General features: G+C 46.7%; 1 protein-coding gene across 2 annotated transcripts in view; it reads left to right on the top strand.

The window, feature by feature from the left end:
- LOC138580989 (serine/threonine-protein kinase NLK2-like) overlaps positions 1 to 20,092 on the top strand; it is a 370,858-nt gene that overhangs the window by 104,668 nt on the left and 246,098 nt on the right. For both annotated transcript variants that reach the window (XM_069651967.1, XM_069651968.1), the window contains exons 7-8: positions 3,065 to 3,166; positions 3,860 to 3,946. In XM_069651967.1, the coding sequence (XP_069508068.1) occupies positions 3,065 to 3,166; positions 3,860 to 3,946 (189 nt within the window). The remainder of the gene's footprint in view (positions 1 to 3,064; positions 3,167 to 3,859; positions 3,947 to 20,092) is intronic.

Genomic DNA, 20,092 nt, shown 5'->3' with positions numbered 1-20,092 from the left:
TTAGTCTCCTAGGAGACCCAAATGCACTGTGTGGTGATTGGCTGACTGTCCGGCAAGGACAGCCACCCTGCTGGGTGAGTGACAGCTAGGCTGGAATGAATGGGAGAGAACTGAGTAAAAGGCGAGTCTCTTGCCTGGGAAGGCAGAGTCGACCACTGAAATGAAAGAACCGAAGAAGAGCTTGAAGAGGACGGCTGCTGCAATTCCTGGACTGTTGGTTCACCTGGTGAAGACCTACTGCAGTCCGAATTGCCAAGTTCATCTCGACAGAGAAGCCCTGCAAGGACGACTTCTCCCTTTGAGTTGGTGGAACCAATCAACTCGACACTAAGCCACTTGGATACCAATCTCAGAGCTTGTTGTATTTTCCTCAGAGTGCTGCAGGAAACCGAATAACCAGGGAGAGGAACACCAGCTTGTGTGCTTGACTACACCTACCGGAATTGAAGATTTTCAGTTACCAGCTTTTTGACCAGTCTCCGTGCAGTGCAGGAGTCCCCCGACGTCCTCCCTCTTGTCTCCACAACTGACGCCCAGGAACAGAGAGGTCTGCAGGAACTACCAGGAACAGAGGTCACCAGCTGCATCTTTTTCTTCATTTGTAAAGGTACTGTGAGGCTAAGGACCTCAGGGTCCTCTACACTCCTTCTCCGCGCACATCTCTGTCATCTCTAAAAAGTCAAACTTCTTACTGCACCTCCTTAGAGATACTCTGCCTTTCCTCTCCTTCCCCCAGAAGCTCGGGTTCTCTCCTGGTTGGACTATTGTAACTGCCTCTTTCTAAATCTACCTGCCTCCACCCTCCGCCCTTTACAACTAATCCAGAACAATACTGTGAGACTTGTCCTTGGCCCCAAGCCCTGGGATCGTATCTCTCCAGCTCGGAAATCCCTTCATTGTATCCCAGTGGATGCAAGGATTAAATTTAAAACCCTCTGCATTGTCCACAAGGCTTTCTGGGTCCTGGGACCAAAATGCCCTCAACTATCCCTCCATAAATACCTCCCTTCTCGATCCCTTCACTCCTCTACATCTAATTCCCTCAGGGTCAGGCGTTTTTCAAAGAAACGAGCTGGGGGCAGATCGGTCTTTGGCCGGGGCCTCCCTTTGGTCCAGCCTCCTGACCACCCTGAAACTTGAGGAGAACCATCTCTGGTTCCGGAAGCACCTCAAGACCTTCCTCTTCGCTTCTGCCTTTGCCCCTCTTCTCCCCTGCTAATCGGTTTCTCTCGCTCGGCATTGTGCACCTGGCCACTTTGTCCTTCGGGCCCAGGTACCTGCGCACCCTGTCACCATCCTGAACTGCCTCGGGCCACCCCTGACGCTGGGATCTGTATCTGTACCCATACAGTCCCCCACTCTTCCTCTGCACTTATCAGATATCCCCTTTCTGACTAATCCTGCACTTGCCATGTGTCTGACTGCACTACCTTTTTGCCTTTATTTATTCATCCCACTTAATGTTTATTCTGTTCTCTTCTGTCCGCACTTTCCACTTCTACCCCCTCAATGCACTTTATCCCTTTCTCCCTTTTCCTTTCACTTGCGTGTTCTTAAAAATACGATCATACTAGGCTCAGTGACATTGTTCTCTCTGTTCCTCTCCCTTTGCTTGGTCGCACTCAAACACTTTTGTATGAGCGCGATATTAATAAAATATCATATACTGTAAACCCAGACTGAGAGTACTTCTCGCAGTGAAAGTGCTTGAAACTTTCCCAACTCACAGGCCTAATGAGCTTGTGACCCAACATATAATTCTTCTTGCTACAAACTATTCTGAAGAACTGTTGCAGAGGCTTTTCCGTTTATCTACCAGAACTGCTTTATCCTATCCAAGACTTTAGCCCATTGACTTTGGCCTAGCCTATTGAATTGAATTGACTCTTCTGGTGAACTCTAAAAATTTGCACTGTCTCAGAATAACTGTAACCTTTCATGTTCTAATAATCTTTGCCTTTTACTCCCCTTAAAGTATTATCTGAAATGGTGTTGAAGTGTATTTGTGTGTGATATATATAATTTATGATTTATCAAAGAAACCTTGAGTGTAAGTTTATTTGGACACTTGTGATTGTAGACCTCTCTATAACATCATTACAGCTCACATTCCCTCTTGAGATAAGCCTGGCAGCTCAGCTCAGCTACCAAAACTGTGTAGTACAGACTTATACCAAAGGTTGGTTTTGCTTACACCTGTTCTCCTAATTGTGTGTAGTGGACCTAAAGGGTACTGCATACAAACTTTGCTGAACAAAGTGGTGTGTGCTGATCTCGCAATAGAAAAGCATACGTAGGATAAAACCGATCCCCCTATCCTAGTAACCTTAAGTTGGTACCAGAAAATAAAGGAAAACCAAAGAGGGGAGCTCAAGGAGCTTCCAGCAACACTTCAAAGATGGTGCCGTGTGCTGCAATAGGAAAATACAGATGCCCTAAAAAGATGGGAAAACGGAATCCATCAAGAGAAACCAAAAAGGGTTCTCGGGGTCGCAGAAAAGAATGAGTGAGTGACTTTTTCCCCCACACACAAATCCAGTAGTGCAGCATAAAAGTATGGGGGGGGGACTCAGCAAGTGCATAGAGTTGCACACTAGATGGACATTCTACCTAACCTATAAGAAGTAAGGAATCTTGGAGTCCTGTACAAATCTTAATTGTGAATGTCAGTGTAATGGCTAAGGCAGGTGTGAGCTACTACCTTCAGTACAGCCTAGGTGTGCCTAACTCTTCCAACTTTAAAACACTTCTCAAAAATCACTTCCTGCTTCCTTGTTCCTGGCTCTCCTTTGTCTGCTTAGTATCACTCTTAATGTATGTATGTCCTTTCAATTTAAAGTTATTACATGAAGTGGTAAAATGTGTACTGCTTAAAAGTTCTTGATATTTAAGTCTGACTATAACTCTCTTCATGTGAAAACTGCACTTCAGAAATTTGGGGGGGGGGTAAGTGTGGCTTTGCTTGCTCTGCCTTTTTTCAAAGTGTCTAGCTTGCGTGATGAGTCCAGGAAAGTGGATCCTTTTTGCTGATTACTCCCTTTCCTCTCTTCCCTTCCTCGAACAGTTGGATCTCATCACAGATCTGCTGGGCACCCCGCCCCTCCACGCTATGCGCACTGCCTGCGAGGGGGCTCGTGCCCACATTCTCAGGGCCCCCCACAAGCCGGTAAGTTGAAGAAACTTGGTATTGGACGTAGTGAAATGTGCATAATAGAAATAAATACTTGATTCAAGTTTAGGTATTTGTTTTACAGCTGCCTCAGAGTGTAGTACTAAATGGGAGAGAGGAGGAATCCCTTGGTCGCCGGGCACTAGGTGGGCAAGCTTGGGAAGCTTTTAATTATGCCAGTGATCTTCCCAGGATTTTAAGTGGGTGGTGTCTTTTTCATGTTTGCATAGCAATTAATTTACTCTTTGTGAGGGCAGGGCTTGCCTTCAAACAGGATGCAGCTTCCTTTGAAGGTACCCTAGAAAGATGACCATGTGTCAACAGTTTTTGTTCTTTGAACTCCCATAGTTGCTGCTTTTTAGTGTCTGGTCCATCATTGGGATATTGCTTTCACCTCAACAGCCCCTCACAGCCCAACTGCAGTGACATGTAGTTAAGTCAGGGAATAGCCTTGTCTTTGTTGATGGAGTGTCTTGTGTTCACATTTGCTAATGACTAATTTATTGAAAGGCTAGGGGGTTTCATCACTGGGGTGATGCATAAATCTTGCTTGGCCAGATTTGTGCGGACTGATACAAATGGCCATATTGTGACAGGAAATGTAAACCACCAGAGGACACTACAGCTGAGAAGTTTTGCCCCATTTGTTGTGAATAACCTGATTGTGTATGTTTTGTTTTAATTTTACAGCCATCTCTCTCTGTACTCTACATGCTGTCTGGAGAAGCTACCCATGAGGCTGTTCACCTTCTGTGTCGCATGCTGGTTTTTGATCCTGTGAGTTAAAACTGATTCTTTCTCTCCGGTTGTAAAAGGAAAGAAAAAGAAGAAATAAAGTATTCAAGGGGTACATTTTTGCTGCCTTTTTCTCTCTAGTAGAGCTTAAGACAAAATCCCATTGAAGACAAATATATTCTTTCTTGTTTACATTGAACATACACCGAAGTGCATCAGAACACTGAAAATATAAACCCAATCTAAAAGTTTTCAGTGAAGGTAGAATTCGGAAGGGAGCGGTTGTGAGTATTTTGGTGAAAGGGGAAGACAATGAGAAATTAGCCAAACCCAATCCAGTTGGCATATCTGGATGAGCAGGTGTTGGCCCTGCTTGGTGTTGGAGTTTTAAACAAGTTACTGTCTGTGACAGAACTTAGAAAAGCCAATCTTTTATATACAGGGTTCCAACTCTTGGGTTTGGGCTGAACCACACAAAGGTTTGGTAGAATGGCTGAGCAGCGAGGCTTGGTTGAGGAGGGCTGTAGAAAGGTACAAAGAAGTGTGTGTGTGTGTTGTGTGGTGTGTGGGTGTTATAGATATAGATATTATCTTTTTCACGAGGCTTGTGGATTTGCTTGGATAACATGCTATGCATAGGCCAACATTTAGTGGTAGCCGCGAGTATTCATTTTGTTTTTCAAGTCTGTAAAGGAATGTCAACAGGGTGTGCCAGTAATGCTATCCCTAGTGTGGCATCCATAGTCCTTGCAGGCATCTAAGTCCCTCACATTGTGTTGTTCCGCCATCATAATCTGATGCAAGTTGCAGAGTTCCTTCTTCTGGCTAACGCCATTACTTATGCAAAGTTTAAAGTTAGACTTTCCTTTGGACGACTGTACCCGCAAGATCTCCTGCAACTGCTTTCGAGGACAAGAGCATTCGTTGATGAAGACCCGTCTCAACTAAACTAACTTTGTCTGCGGGCTACCTAGACCCCAAGGGGCCTCGGCCCTGTACAGTAGGGAGAGTGTGGGGAGGTCATAATCCATTTCACTTAGAGAATGCCTATTCCATTATACTTCCTTTTATACGGCCAGGCTGCCATCTTTCCATACTATGGAAAACGCACCATTTTAAATTCTGTCCTTCCTGTAACAGGCAGATTTTTCAGATTGTGTAACCTTTGCCTCCCTAGAAAATCACTCTGAACAACAGTGCAAGTCCTGCAGACTGTTTCACCCAAAAACTTTAAAGGACCTTAAAACTAAACGCTGAGTCCGCCATGGACGCCGAGGGAGCCTCCAGCGATATCAGCGTCCTAAGTGAAGGCGAGGGCAATCGGGACCCAATGGATTGCCGCATGCGAGCCCCCGACTCCAACTGGCAGGCCCGCAGTACTACTATAGAGGCACCCCGGCGGCTCAGGCACTGTCACTGCACACCACACTAAACACCGACCGTGGCCTACAGTCGACCACGTCGTCGACCGATAAGCCACATGTGGTGTCGAAGGGAAGGTCCGAAAAATCCCTGTCCTTTGGGCCATCATGTCCGCCACATGACAGGCCCCCGAACAGACGCCAAAGTCAGTTTCCGACACTGCGTGCAAATCAGGGCAGTCGTCTGGTTCTGGCGAACATGCGTCGAAAGATGCGTCGACAGCACCTGCTAACAATTCAAAGATGAGTGAACTCATTAAAAAAAAAATGTCCGACACCCTCCTCAAAGCAAAGACGTCGAGAAACCCCAAATCTTAGACGCCCCTACCCTCAAACTCACAGGTTTCAAAGGGAAAGGAATACTCTGCCCCTAGGGACACCCTTTCAGGGGCAATGCTCCACAAAAAGCCCCTTGATCCAGAGCCTTTGCCTGCACCTTCCCCCCACTGTTTTGGCAAGCTCCTCCCAATGGACCGCAGAACAGTTTGATAGGGTTATGAGGAGAATGTCTAGTATTGTTGATTTACCAACTTACCAATCTGCAGGGGCCCCCCTCAAGGCGAAGCAGCTAACAAGCAGCCAGATGCCAAAAGAGCCTGCCTGGACATAAAACAACCTAGTAACTCTACCTATCAAGGCATGTCTGATGACCTATACTATTATGACACTACAGGGTCTCATGACCCTGTCTAATTGGCAGACCAAGGAGACATGGGAGTGGGGGGGGATACAGACCAATACTATGACGACGATGATACATCCTCCAATCCCCAGACCATACTGACCAACCAGTGGCTGATTCCCCTGTGGACAACCAGCTGCAGTATATAATGATCTTCTTTTAGAACACTTTAAAATCGATGCCTGGGAGGTTCAAGTCGATATCCTCGGGGATAAGGTATCTGAAGCACAGTTAATTCTACTGCTCCAATCTGTCGAAAGGCACATTCAGCCTTCTTTACTTGCCCCCAATCTGAACCCACTCCTTGAGAAAATGTTTAGACCAGCCCCATCTACTATTGTACTATTGTATTAGGGGACAGCTAAAGCATGACTCTAGTATTGACTACCACAAGGAAGAGAGTGGGCGCACCATTATCTTCTGCCGAAGGCCCTCTTGGCAAGGAGAGCAAAAAGATGTACAGCCTACGCAGGTAGCTTCCTCAGGTGCTTACCAAGTGAGGATAGCCAACAACATCACGCTACTGTCCATTTATAATGGCCACAAGTGGGATGAGATCCCGCATCAAATGGGCTCGGCCCCAGAACCCCTAAAGAGACAGCTCTTACAAACAATTGCTGAAGGTGGACCGGTAGCAAACTGCATCCTTAATAATAATCTGGACGCAGCAGACCATGCAGGGCGGATTGTTGTTCAGGGTACCCTTGTTGAGGAGAATTCTCAGAAATGCTCTAATTCCCTTCTATCTTAGAGACCCCCCCAGCTCTTTTGCTGGACTTAACGACTTTTAATTTCTAACCTGGAGGGAGCGAGAGAGACTTTTTTCCCACTCTCGTATTTTTCTGTAGTTTGAACTCTGCGTTTCTTGTGACTTTTGAGTCTGACAAACTCCATAGGCATCATCTTAACATTGTGACACACAGCACCTTTGGTGTAGTGGCACAGGGAATACGCTTAGATTTCTCAAAGGTTTAAATACCATCTCTTGGTGAAACTACTGTTTCCAAGAGCAGTGAAGTGAAATTGACTTTACTTACATATTGTAACTTTCTAGACCCAGCACACACTATCTTACACTAAGGTGCTGGAGGGGTTACTTAGTATCACCTTTGTCAAGTTTCTCATGTAACATTTTTGTTATCCTTCCTACAATTAATGGCTGGTGGCAGTGGTTTTACTTTTTACTACCATTGTGTGTTTTTACAGCGGGCTGCAATTGCAGCTGCAGTAAGACGCCCATGAGTGCCCATTTTGTCAAAATGGCCCGGTCTTCTTATTTCGCCATTTCTTGTTGGAAAAGTCCTTCTTGAGATGTACACTGTGTGCCAAACCAGGTCTGGTCCCTGTAAAGACTGGAGGGGGGTGTCTGTACTTCTGCTCTCTATATTGTAGAGGAGAGGCACAGAGGACCCCAGCCAAGATTCTCTATTTGTATGTGGTCGAGCAATCAAGGACTAGCTTCTCAGGAGGTGATGCAGGCTGGTTCTTAAGTACAGTGTAGTTGCCAAGCCCCCACAAAGGAATGTCCACACACTGTATTACTGAAAACTGTCTTTATATAATTAATATTCAAAGGTATGTACACTATCACAATAACTCACTTTGTACTCAGAAGTCAACAATGGCAAATATATGCAATTCTAAAGTGGTACCACCAATATTATCAGACCTCTTTAAAGTGCATCAACTATACTGTTAAAATGTCACACAGATCCAAAAAAAGGAAAGCAGCAATAGAGAGAGGAGAGAAAGCAAGATGGTTGAAACAATAGGCAAAATACTGAGTCAGTTACCTAAACCCAGTTCTGTGTGGAGATCCCCCCCCACCCCCCAACCTGGGCAACCTGTAAAATAAAGGTATAGCACAAGCCCAGTCCATATATTGCTCAATAGACTTATTTCCTCCTATGTTTCTACCCCCCCCCCAATGTACCTGGTGGAGCAGAGTTCTTTGAAGAAGCATTGATGGATCCTTCTTGAGTGACCCCCCTTTCAAGCAGGAGTCACGGACCATCGAGAGGCGTCAAAGAAAGTGAACTTGGCGTCGACGGCGTTGATGAGAAGTTCGAGGGTGCCGAGACCACGGCGTCGATCCAGGCGGTGTTCGTCAGCGACGTCCTGCGAGGATGAGGTGTGCGGGGCACCTCAGAGTTTGATAGTTCTGGACCACAAAGAGTTTCAAAAGAACTGTGGCCTAGCAAGGGCGCCGAGTCGTCGAAGTCTTTGTGGCCTTCAGGTGGCGGAAAACCCACCGGCGGATTCTCCTCGGCGCGTCAGCGGCCTTGACTCTCTCCGGCAGGATAAAGTGGTCGTCGGTGCGGACAAGGGAGTCCTTCGATTCAAATGTTCTTAGGCAAAGGAGTGGGGGCTCTAGTCGGCAGCACGGCGTCAAGCGGTCCCCTCTTCTGGGGCAACACAACTTCGACAGGCCTCCAGCAGTTACACAAACCTGCGAACCCTAGTCGACGGCAATGGACTTCGTCGGCGGCGAAGTCCGGGTGCTTCACTTCGATCTCCTCGGTGGTCCCGTCCCCGGTCGGCAGCCTTTCGAGGGCCTGACTCCCAGGGAGCTTCGGCAAAGGTCAGCGGTGCTCGATGGTCCCTCAGAGCACGCAAAGAGGGCGCCTTACCAGGTCCTCTCTTGGATCAGACGTCGACAAATTCGGCAGCTTAATGATCCGGTCGAAGCAAATGCAACAGCAAGTCGTCTTCTTCCAGCTGGGCGTCGAGGATCAGCAGTTCCAGTTACTCTTCAAGTGTAGACACAGCTTCTGAACAATTTCCGGTGGTGAGAGGTCCCCAGATATACTATCCTGTCTCTCTTCCACACTGCTGAGTCACACTCAGCAGCTAATAATACAGAAGGGCATTCATGCAGTCAGCCAGGCAATCAGGCACACAGTGCATTCAGGCCATCCTCCTCCCTCTCAGACACTCGCAACAAGGAATGTGGATTGGGACAAGTACCCAGCCCATCTTGTTTTCTATCAGGGATCAACTGATTCCAATGGAAGGGCCTGGATATCCCAAAATGGAGGATAATCAGAGCTTGCTAGGGATGATGGCGTTATGCATATACCTGGTCCTGCACGCACAGTTGCACATGTGCTCAATGCACGAGTGGTTAAAACCGTGTTCTCAGGCAAGCAAGCGGTCAGTGAGACGATGTAGAGGTTTTCTCGCTAACCCTAGTTCAAGCGCTGAGCTGGTGGGCAAAGGAGAATCGGTTACAGGAAAAACCTTTTCACAACCCTACAGTGCAAGCAATTGTTGCAACAGACGCATCACTCACCGGATGGGGAGCCCATTACCTTCCCCACAGAGAGCATGGCCTGTGGATGCAGATCACAGCCCAGAATCACATAAACCTTTTGGAGCTGCTGGCAGTGCTCAAGGCCCTACAAGCCTTTTAATTGCATCTAAAAGGTCAAACAGTACAAGTCCTCACAGACCGCGCCACTGTCATGGTTTACATAAACAAGCAGGGAGGCACACACTCCAAGTCTGGCCAGGCTATCCCAAAAAAATGTGTAAGTCGGCACTCAAGCGGAAGATGTTCCTAGTGTCTCATCACGTTTCAGGGGAACTCAATTCCCTAGCAGACCCGCTCAGCGGAGATCCCCTACCTGAAGAGCATGAGTGGCAGCTCAGCAGAGGAATTTAAAACAATATATTTTCCTTCTGGGCTATCATCCTTTGGACTTGTTTGTCGCAAGCCAAAACACACAATGGCCAGAGTTCGCATCCAGGTTTATGTTGGGGAGAATTCTAATTTGTGCTATTTCCTCTTCAACCGTAGAGACCCCTAGCTCTCTTGCTGGACTTTAGGACTTTTTAATTTTAACGCTGGAGTGAGTGGGTCCTTTTTCTCACTCTCTCCTGTTTTGACCTGATTTGGATTATGTGTTTCCTTTGTTTTTGGAGTCTGACGAACTCCATAGGCTTCTACTTTTTATATGGTGACCCACAGCACCTTCAGTGCAGTGTCGCAGAGAAATACTTTAGATTTCTCATAAGGTTTACATACCTTTTCGTGTGTGAACTACTGTTCCTAAGAATAGTAAGGTGAAATTACTTAAGTTACCTTTTCTCTTTGTGGGTCCAGCACACACCATCTTATGTGGAACGCTGTGGGGGTTGCTTAGTAGCACCTTATCCTACCTACTTGTGTAACATTTTTTGTTACCCTCCTTACTTTAAATGGCTGATGGCAGTGGTTTAATTTTTCTACCATTGTGCTTTTCTACTGCAGGCTGAATCCTCCACTGCAGTAAAGCACACATGGGTGACCATTTTGTCAAAATGGCCCCAGTCTTCTTTTTTTTGCCATTATCTGTTTGAGGTCTTTCTTGGGGTTTACTCTGCGCATGTCAAACCAGGTTTGAGCCCTTTGTTTTCTCTTTGGCGGGCTTCAGTACTGAAACCTGCCTATGGCTCCAGTGTGTCTGGAAGGACAGGAAGTGAGGGAGGTTCCTGAAACTCCCCTGTTCTTTGTTTAGGACTGCCTGAATGCACCCAGTCCTGATTAGCTGGCTGTCTTTTCAGGACCGCCACACTGCTGTTTGAGTGACAGCTAGGCTGTGCATGAATGGGAGAAACCTGCTTAAAAGGCAAGGGTTTTTAGGACTGGAGGCACAGTTGACCACTGGGAAGAACGCCAGATTAAGATCTGTGAAAGAAGCATGCTGCATCCTCCTGGACCTTTTGAATTGCCTGGTGAAGTCCGGCTGCTGTGCTCAAACTCCTTTTTCTAATCGACCAAGAGAAGCTCCGGAAGGGGCGACTGTTAGCTCACCTGGTTCCCACAGGGGCGTCGATCGGACCCGGACAGCTGCGGTCTCCACCAACGTGATGCGTAATGAAGAGATGACCGTCTGGACTGGCCCGTCTAATCTTGTCTGCTGGACTCGTAGAAGTATTCTCCTTATGTTTTTAAATGATGAGCTCTCCATCCTGCATGGCATGCAGGGGCGCATAAATACCAGTTACTTCACTGGTTTGAAGGTACTGGAGGATTTCTGGAGGAATATTGACTCCAGTGTCTATAAAGTTCAAAGAGTTCAATATGTCCGATGTTCACTCTTGTTCCATTCCCTCGTTAGGTTGCAGCTGGGTCCAAAAGAATATTGCCTGGAGGCAGCTGATGGCGTTCAGGTAAGAGTCTGTATTACCAAACACTGTCCGGTAAAAGTTGCATGAGTTTAACTTGCTGTTTTCTCTCCCTTTATAGGTGATGCAGCAAATTAAAGGATAATGCCTCTGGTGGTAAAGCAGGTAAGCCTATGGTGGCAAAGAGATTGTCTTTGTCGGTTTTCTCGGCTCACCTTGTTATTCCTTTTGTTTTCCCCCCAGGTGCTGGGTTTCGACGAAGAAAATGATGGAGGCAGCGCCGAGTTGAAAGATGCGGTGGACTGGTGAGTATAAAGCGGCGCTGCTGCTGGCGAAGCGACACGTGCTGAAATAATGTCCTTTCCAGGCTCGGAGATGTGCTGGGTCCGGAATCAGGTAAGGAATCAAATAATGTCCGTGATCTAACCTCTTCTCCTTTCTTTTCCTTTTGTCTAGGAGCTCCGGATTCGAGGCGGGCGTGGCAGAAGACTGGATGCTGACTTGCAGACACGGTGAGCGTTACGCTGCTGGATGCAGAATAACATGAAGCATGAGCTGCTGTTCGGGCGTGGTTTAAATAGCCTGCAAAGTAGTCCCAGGTAAGAAGTTCCCCAGATCCACACCCGAGTAAAAAAAATAGTCCCTGTAATAAAATAGTCCCATCCAGGCCTCACGTTGGCTTGGACTCATTTGCAGCATGGTCTGCATAAGGTAAGTAGTCTATGAGCCTGGCGCCTATGGCGCCAGGACTGATTTCTATGATGAGCCTGGTGCCTAAGGCGCCAGGACTGAATCCAAACAGCCCCCAGTCGGGGCTGTTGGGGTTTCAATGAGTATCTGGATGCCTGCTTCCGGTGCTGATGGACTCGATCCGGATGCCCGGGGGGTAGGCATCATGACAGCGACTTCTTCCCTTTGGCCCAACCAACCCCGAGACGAACTCCATTGGACCATCCTCCCCAACTGGCTGTCCTTCTTTGCTGCTGCAGGAACTGAGTGCCAGGGGTCAAATCCGTAGTCAAGTGCAACGTCTGTAAGTCGGCCAGAATCTCCAGGAGTCCCCTAAGGACCCTCCAGAAGCAGGATGACCAGCGCTTGAGTCCCCTCACCAGAGTGCAGGCCTCAAGGAGTGAAGGAGGCCCAACCTGTGTACAAGAACTGCGGTGGTGCTGTTAACCGAGCGCTGAAACTGCGAAGTGCCGCTGATCTGAAAAGAGCCCATAGCTGCCACTGACCTCAAAATTGCTGCCACAGGAATCCTCCAGACGTCCCACTCTCTTGTCCCCATGACTGAGGCCCAGGAACCCAGGACCTACATCGCTGCTACCAGACAGAAGCCAGCTGGCCCACTCGTCTTCTAACCAAAAGTACTGTTCTGACTTGGGGTACTTACCTCAGTGTCTTTAGCTTTGCTCTTCTCAATTGAGACTTGGAGTAGCTACTTCAGCTCTACCCTCCATAAGTGTACTACCTTGTGACCCTACAGTGATTTTTCTTCAACAAACTCTCTAACCTTTGTGCAAGACTTTAGTGCTTGAGCTCCATAGACGTACTTCAATTGACTTTAGCTGTCCTGGATCCATGCCGACTCTTCTAGTCCACTTGACTTTGCTATTTACTGTCCCTCATAGGTGATCGATTGAATTTAAACTATTACTGCTGGGAAAGGTTTTTGTCTAGACTTCATTGGAAGATTTAAGTGCTCACATGCTCTGAGGATCGGTTTAACCTTTTTCCTTCTCTTAAACTTTCCTTTCTACCAACCTCAGAATCTACAAAGTGTACTAGTGATATATAAATGCCATTACTGTCCTAGTTAGTGAAGTCACCTCTGGGTGTAGGAAGTGTGTAAAAAGCATCTCTAAAGAGTATCTACTAGGTTTGTGTTGGTTCGGGAAAAGTATTTTAAAGTAGATTTGATTGTTACCTATAATGCTCTTTTTAAATAATGCTTATTTTAAAACTGCTGATAAATAACTATAGCAAAAACCTTGAGTGTACGTGTTACTTGGTGGCTTGTATTTGTGAATTTCATTGCTACAGCTCTACAGCTCACATTTACCCCTCTTGGGATAAGCCTAGCTGCTCAGTAACACTACCAACTTGTGTAGTACAGGCTTGCACCAAAAGGTGGGTTACCTAATACCAAGAGGACAAGTGTTGTGTAGTCTCCTACATGGTTACTACATCAATTATTGCCTAGTGTGGTTACATTGACTATTTGCTGTACTTTTGCCCAACTAAACCAGCCACAAGGCTAAGCTCCATCAAAAAGTTAAGCAATTGTAACATGCCAAATATGGATAACTTTAATGAGGCAGCCCTGATTAATCTGACAGTGGATCAACTGAACGACATGTGTAAAACCAGGAGTCAGACTCTGAAAGGAATAAAATGTGAATTGATTACAGGGTTGTTGAATCACCAAAGTTTGGGTAGTAGGCCTGTAACCCCTACTCGCCCAAGTAATGTGGAAGATGAGGATGCTAGTTTAGAGTCGAGCTCCAATCTGTAAGAGAAGTCTGAGGAGGTAGAGGAGTCTCAGGAAGACCCCTCGCCCCCCCCCCCCCACCCCCCGGCTGCCAGAGTCTGTCCTTGTATCTCAGCCACTTCCCATTGGGACGCCACAAGGTCCACATTTAAGACCAGAGTATTTTTCTCTTGAAAGACTGAGATCAAAGTTGGAATTCAAGAAACTAAACATCCAGGCTTAGACCAAAAAGCAAGAAGTGAAACTTGGAGAAAGAGAGATGTTGCATGAAATAGAAATGAGAAAGATGTCGCTTGATTCTGCTTCCCTTTCAGGGTCCTCTAGGTCTGCTAGTCCCCAGAAGCCTCGACTGCCCATAGAAGCAGGGAGTTTGTATGAACCGAAACCTGATGTGTTGGATTGGCTGGGTATGTTTGAATACACCTATGGTCTTAAAGGAATAAGTGGGAATGATTTACTTCCATGGCTCATGTCTAGGCTCCCCCTGAATGGCTGTGATGCTGTGATGGAATTGGGTACCACTGAGCGAAAGGATTATGAATCAGTAAAACTGGCATTAATAGCCAGGTTTGGGAAAACTCCTTCCCAGTACCTTAAGAGGTTTAGGACCCTCAAATAGACTGAAGGTTCCCCTTGGGCACATGGGTATGCAAATATTTGAAGATCTTAGATGGTTGGGTTAAGGGGTACAGAGAACACACCTTAAGGGAATAATGAATCTTTTGTTGATAGAATCTATTTTTGATGCCTGCTCTCCTGAGCTGAGACAGCACTTGGCTGACTCAAGAGATTGATCCAAAAAGCTAGCCACCATCCAAAAGAAGGTCACAAACATAGCAAGGATGCATTCCATGGGAAACCTGGTAGGTCTAGTGGAACCTCTGGTGCCAAACCAGAGGGTGACCAACTAAAACCCCGATTCTAGAGAACATTTGGGAAACTTTTTGTATGTGGATCTGTCATGTGAAAGGGGATCCCTGATGTAAGGGTAAACCTTCAGGGGTCCACACTGACTCCTTAGCCTTCATCCATGAGGGAGAAGTCCAAATGGCAAGTGCACATTTTCAATTACTGGCTGAAGACCCCATTGGAGTTCAAGCCAGTGTTTCTTTAGTGTCTGTGGGAACAACAGAATGTAGATGTGTACAACTCATACCAGATAACACCAAAGAATATTATAAGAACAGTGTTCTTGTAAATGGTCAGGAGACCCCTGCCATCAGTGACACTGGGGCAAGCATTATAATGGTAGATTAATGTTTTTCAAACCTGAGGATGTAGCCGAGGCACCCAAAGGTCCCACTACACTTGCAAGAGGTTCTATCCATATGGTTCCTATTCTGGCAGCGCTCATCCAGTGCAATAATATGACTGTTAGAATTCCTGTTAGTGTACAGAATGAAGTACCAGGAGGATTCCTGTTGGGAAAAGATTTGAAAACTCTTGTATCTAGTACCGCGAGGCCTCCCAGCAAACAGAAACAGGAGCAAACCAGAAACATTGAGAGACTTTGTTTGAGGAGATTTCCAATACCTCCAGTCCACAGGAAGGCCACCCTTCTATTTCCAAGCAAAAGAAAGACACAGGAGAAATCCAAGGACTCTGTGAGAAAGAAGGGTCTCAAACCTAAACCTGTTCACAGGACAAGGACATCCCGAGAGGACTGTCCCAGGTCACTCCAGCGACCCCATTCCCCAGCTGAGGCCGAGTGGGAAGACCAAACTCTGTAGAGACAGCTAGTGACATAGAGCTGGACGAAAACCTTCCCTATGTTGGAGATCTGGATCCTAGAGCATCATTAACTCCAGACTTTACTTGCAGAAGTTGGACCCTCTAGGGCAGACTTTAGCAGAGGACAGAGTGTCCCTCTCTAGAAGGTCTGCACCAACAGATAGCTTCCCATCTGGAAGGGCAACAGCCACGGAAGCATAGGCTTTACTAGGAGGATGGCCTCCTCTACAGTGACCCAACTGAGTCTACCCCAGGGGACTACAGGAGACTGGTAGTGCCCCAGGAGTGACAGAAGTTCCTATTATTGGCACATGAGATCCCTCTGGCTGGCCACTTGAGTTTCAAGAGGTCCAACAAGAGGTTATCCCTGTACTTCTACTGGCCCAAGATGGGGGCTGATGTAGACAAGTTCTGTAGGAGCTGCCACACTTGTCAGACATCTGGCAAGAGTGGGTTCAAGAATGTGGCACCTTTAGTTCCCCTCCCTGTGGTGGGAGTCCCTTTTGAGACGGTGGGGATTGACATTGTTTGTCCCCTAGACCCTCCCACATCTTAATACAACCAATTTATATTGGTTGTGGTAGACCATGCTACCAGGTATCCTGAAACCATACCTATGAGAACTGTTTCTGCTCAAGCAGTGTCTATGGTCCTCCTTGGCATCTTTACCAGGGTAGGTTTTCCTTAGGAGTTCATCTGACGAGGGAGTACTTTTATGTCCCACTACATGCAGACCATGTGAAAGAACTGTGGAGTGACCTACAAATTCTCAATAGCCTACCATCTCCAAACCAATGGGTTGGTGGAGAGGTTTAACCGTAGTATGAAGAGCATAAGTGCTTAAGAGGAATCCCTTAGGAGAAAGTGGGACCTTCTACCGCCATGCATTCGCTTTTGCTTATAGAGAAGTCCCTCAAGCAGGGGTTGGAGTTCAGCCCCTTTGAACTTCTCTATAGTCCTCCTGTCACACTCCCTTTGGCCCTGATCAAGCAAGGGTTGGAGAGTGCTCCTTCCCTACAGCCAGTGAGTCACTGATTGTGTGCTAGGCCTCAGGATGAGGATGGCACTTATGATGACAGAAGCATCAGATAACCTGAAAGCAGGTCGGGGTCTGGTCAAATATTGGCATGATCAGAAGGCCGACATAATGGAGTTTACTCCAGACCAGCTTGTTTTGGTTATGGTACCTACAAGGCAGAGGGACCTACAGGACAAATGGATTGGTCCCTTCGAGATTGTGGGTAAAATTGGAGAGGTCAATAATTTAGTGGACCTGGGCAATCCCAAGGAGGCCCCTACGGTCCATCACACTAACCGCCTGAAGGCTTGTTTCCAGACCAGAACTAGGAGCTTTGCTTCAAGCCTCTGATCAAGAGGAGGTGAGCAAGCCTCCCCCTGATCTACTTTGGGGACAACCCTTAGATGTGACCATTTGAAGGAGTAAAACTCTCTTCAGATTTGACTCTGAAACAGGAGGAGTGCAAGGCTCTGTTGAATCAGCTTGTCTCCCTGTTCTCACTGACACCAGGCTTGACCCCTTTGGGCCAGCATGATATTCTCACTGGTGACGGTCTCCCTGTCAAAAGCAGGGGTTACAGAATGTTAGATCATGTAAGATTCCACATAAAGGAAGAGGTCAAGAAGATACTTGATCTTGGGGTTATTGAGCCATCTACAAGTCCATGGGCTAGTCCAGTTGTACTAGTACCAAAAGCAGGAACCAAAGAGTTGAGATTATGTGTGGACTATTGAGATCTTAATGATGTCACCACGACTGATGTCCATCCTTTACCCAGGACAAATGGGCTGGTCGACAAACTTGGTTCAGCCAAGTTCCTCAGTACATTTGACCTAACCTCAGGCTATTGGCAAATACCATGCCAAGGAGAAAACTGCATTTTCCACCCCAGGAGGACAATACCAATTTATGGTTTTGCCTATTAGACTCATAATGCACCAGGTACATTTCAGAGGATGGTGAATCAAGTTCTGAATGGTTTAGAGGACTTCTGCATGGCATACTTGGGTGGCATTGCAGTATTTAGCCCCACTTGGGAAGAGCATCTTCACCACCTATGTTTTGCAGGCTCTGTAACAGGCCCATCTGACCATAAAGGTTAGTAAATGTCAAATTGGTCAGAGTAAAGTGGTCTATCATGAACATAAGGTAGGAGGAGGTGAAATACGCCCATTGCCTAACAAGGTAAAAGCTGTACAAAACTGGGCCACCCCTACTACTCAGACCCAAGTGAGAGCCTTCCTAGGTCTCATTGGGTATTACAGGAACTTCATAGAGAAATATGGGACCATAGCTTCTCTGTAGAATGTAATCTCACCCAAATTGCCCTAGAAGGTCGGGTGGAATGAGTGCACTAAGGCTTTTAAAGGAATGAAGAAAGTCCTTTGTCGAGCTCCAGTTTTGAGAGCTCCTGACTACAACCAATCCTTCATTGTACAAATAGATGCTTCTAACACTGGTATAGCTTACATTTTGAGTCAACTGGATGGACCCGATCTGCTTCATCAGTAGGAAACAGAAGGACCGTGAGACAAGGTGGGCAACTATTGAACATGAATGTTTTGCCATTATGTGGTCTCTGAAGAAGTTTAGGCCATACTTGTATGGCTCTGCTTTCATTATTCAGACAGGCTACCAACCCTTGAGATGGTTAATGCACATGAAGGGGGTAAAATGCAACATTGTTAAGGTGGTCAGTCAGCCTTCAAGGGTTTGATTTCACCATAGAACACAGGTCAGGATGTAATCACCAAAATGCTTATGGTCTCTCCAGAAAGGATGACTGACTGGATTAGGAGAATCATCCAGGAGTGGATTAAATCCTTCTGTCACTTAGTCTGAATTCTAATTTGTGCTAATTCACTTCAACCTTAGAGACCCCCAGCTCATTTGCTGGACTTTAGGGCTGTTAGGCAAGATTGTATGCAGTACCCATAGGGTGCACTACAACAACCCTGATCTCCTGGCAGTAGTAACCCAGCCTTTGGTATAAGTCTGTTCTACACAGGTTGGTAGTGTGGGCGAGTAGCCAGGCTTATCTCAAGAGGGGTCAATGTGAGCTGTAGGGGAGTTATATGTTCACAGTGACAAGTATTCAAGCAAACACTTAAACACAGGGTTTCTTGATAAAACAGTTATTAATTTATTAACCGTCAATGTAAGCCTTCTTCAGAAGGGAGCACTGTAAAACATCAAACAAATATAGTTCAAAATTAAGCATTAAGCAATTTTAGTTCAGAATCAGTAAATGCCCGTTTGGGATGGCATACAGCAGAGACCTACACCCACAGGTGACTTCAATTGCTGGAGTGCTGTTGACATTAATGTATTCCTGTTGGCATTCAGAAGTAGTTAGAGCAAGCAACAAGGAAAAGTTTATTGGAGCAAACAAGATACCACAAATTTCTTAAGCAGGCAAATACTTTCAGATCCCCCAATAAGAGTCATTCAGTTAAAACAGGCTAAGCCAAAGTCGATAGACAAGATTCTATATGGGCTGAAGCACTTCTTGGAAGGTAAGCAGAAAAGTCTTTGCACAATATTTCAGAAGTATTTGAAGAAAAAGATGAATCAATCTAGAGCCACAAGCCGTTAGACTTGTGAGTAGTATAGGATGCAAGCAACTCTACAGCAAGAGGTAAGTTGTCTTAGACTTTGTACAGTACCTTTAAAATGGAGAAAAGATGCCGCAGATGACTCCTGTTCCAGGGCCTCAGTCGTGGGGACAAGAGGGAGGATGTCGGGACTCCTGCACTAGGACGGTCAAAACTTGCAACTGGCAAACTTCACTTTCAGTGGCTGTTCAGCGTTTCAGCTCCTCACGTCTACCGCAGATAGCAACACTGCAGTTCCTGGCTGTCGAGATGGACTTTCCTTGCTTCTGGGGTCCTGCACTCTGTTGAGGGGGCTCAGGATCGGTCCGTCATGCTTCCTGGGAGGATTTTCCTGGAGCTCTTGGCCAACTTAAAAGCAACGCACACAAACTTCTGTTCCTCTCCCTGGCTCTATGATTTCCAGCAGCAACTCTGTGGAAATTCAACCAGCTCTGAGATGGATGTTCGGGTGGCTTACTTTGGAGTTGATTGGTCCCACCAACTCAAGGGGAGAAGTCGTCCTTGCAGGGCTTCTCTAGTCTAGGCGAATTCGGAGCTTCAGCACAGCAGCAGGGCTTCACCGGGAAAACCAACGGTCCAGGAGTTGCAGCAGGCTTCTCTTCCAATTTCTTCTTCGGATTCCTTCGTCCAGTGGTCGACTCTGCCCTCCAAGCCAAAAAGCCTCGCCTTTTTATGCAGGTTTCTCCCATTCATTCCAGCCTAGCTGTCAGTCAACCTGCAGGGTGGCTGTCCTTGCCGGACAGCCAGCTGGCCAATCACCTAGGCGTGCGTTCCTGGGAGACTAAGCACAGGGAGGTTTGGGAACCTCCCTCGCTTACTGCCCCTGCCAGGCACCCTGGAGCCAGAGGCTGGTTTCACTTGCGAATCCCGCCAAAGGCAAAATGAACAAAGGGACCGAACATGGTTTGGCGTGCAGAGTAAATCTCAAGAAGGACCTTTCCAATAAGAAATGGCGAAAAAAGACCGGGGCCATTTTGACAAAAATGGCATCTTTGGGTGGGCTGCGATTGCAGCCCTCGGTAAAAGCACACCACTGTAGTTAAAAGTAAACCACTGTCACCAGCCATTCATCGAGGAAAGGGTAACATATAAAAAGGTTACATGAGAAGCTAGACAAAGGG

The sequence above is a fragment of the Ambystoma mexicanum genome, chromosome 3p (assembly GCF_040938575.1).
Source record: "Ambystoma mexicanum isolate Mex_15411 chromosome 3p, UKY_AmexF1_1, whole genome shotgun sequence".
Taxonomy (NCBI): Eukaryota; Metazoa; Chordata; class Amphibia; order Caudata; family Ambystomatidae; genus Ambystoma; species Ambystoma mexicanum.
This window is presented reverse-complemented; position numbering and strand designations above follow the sequence as displayed.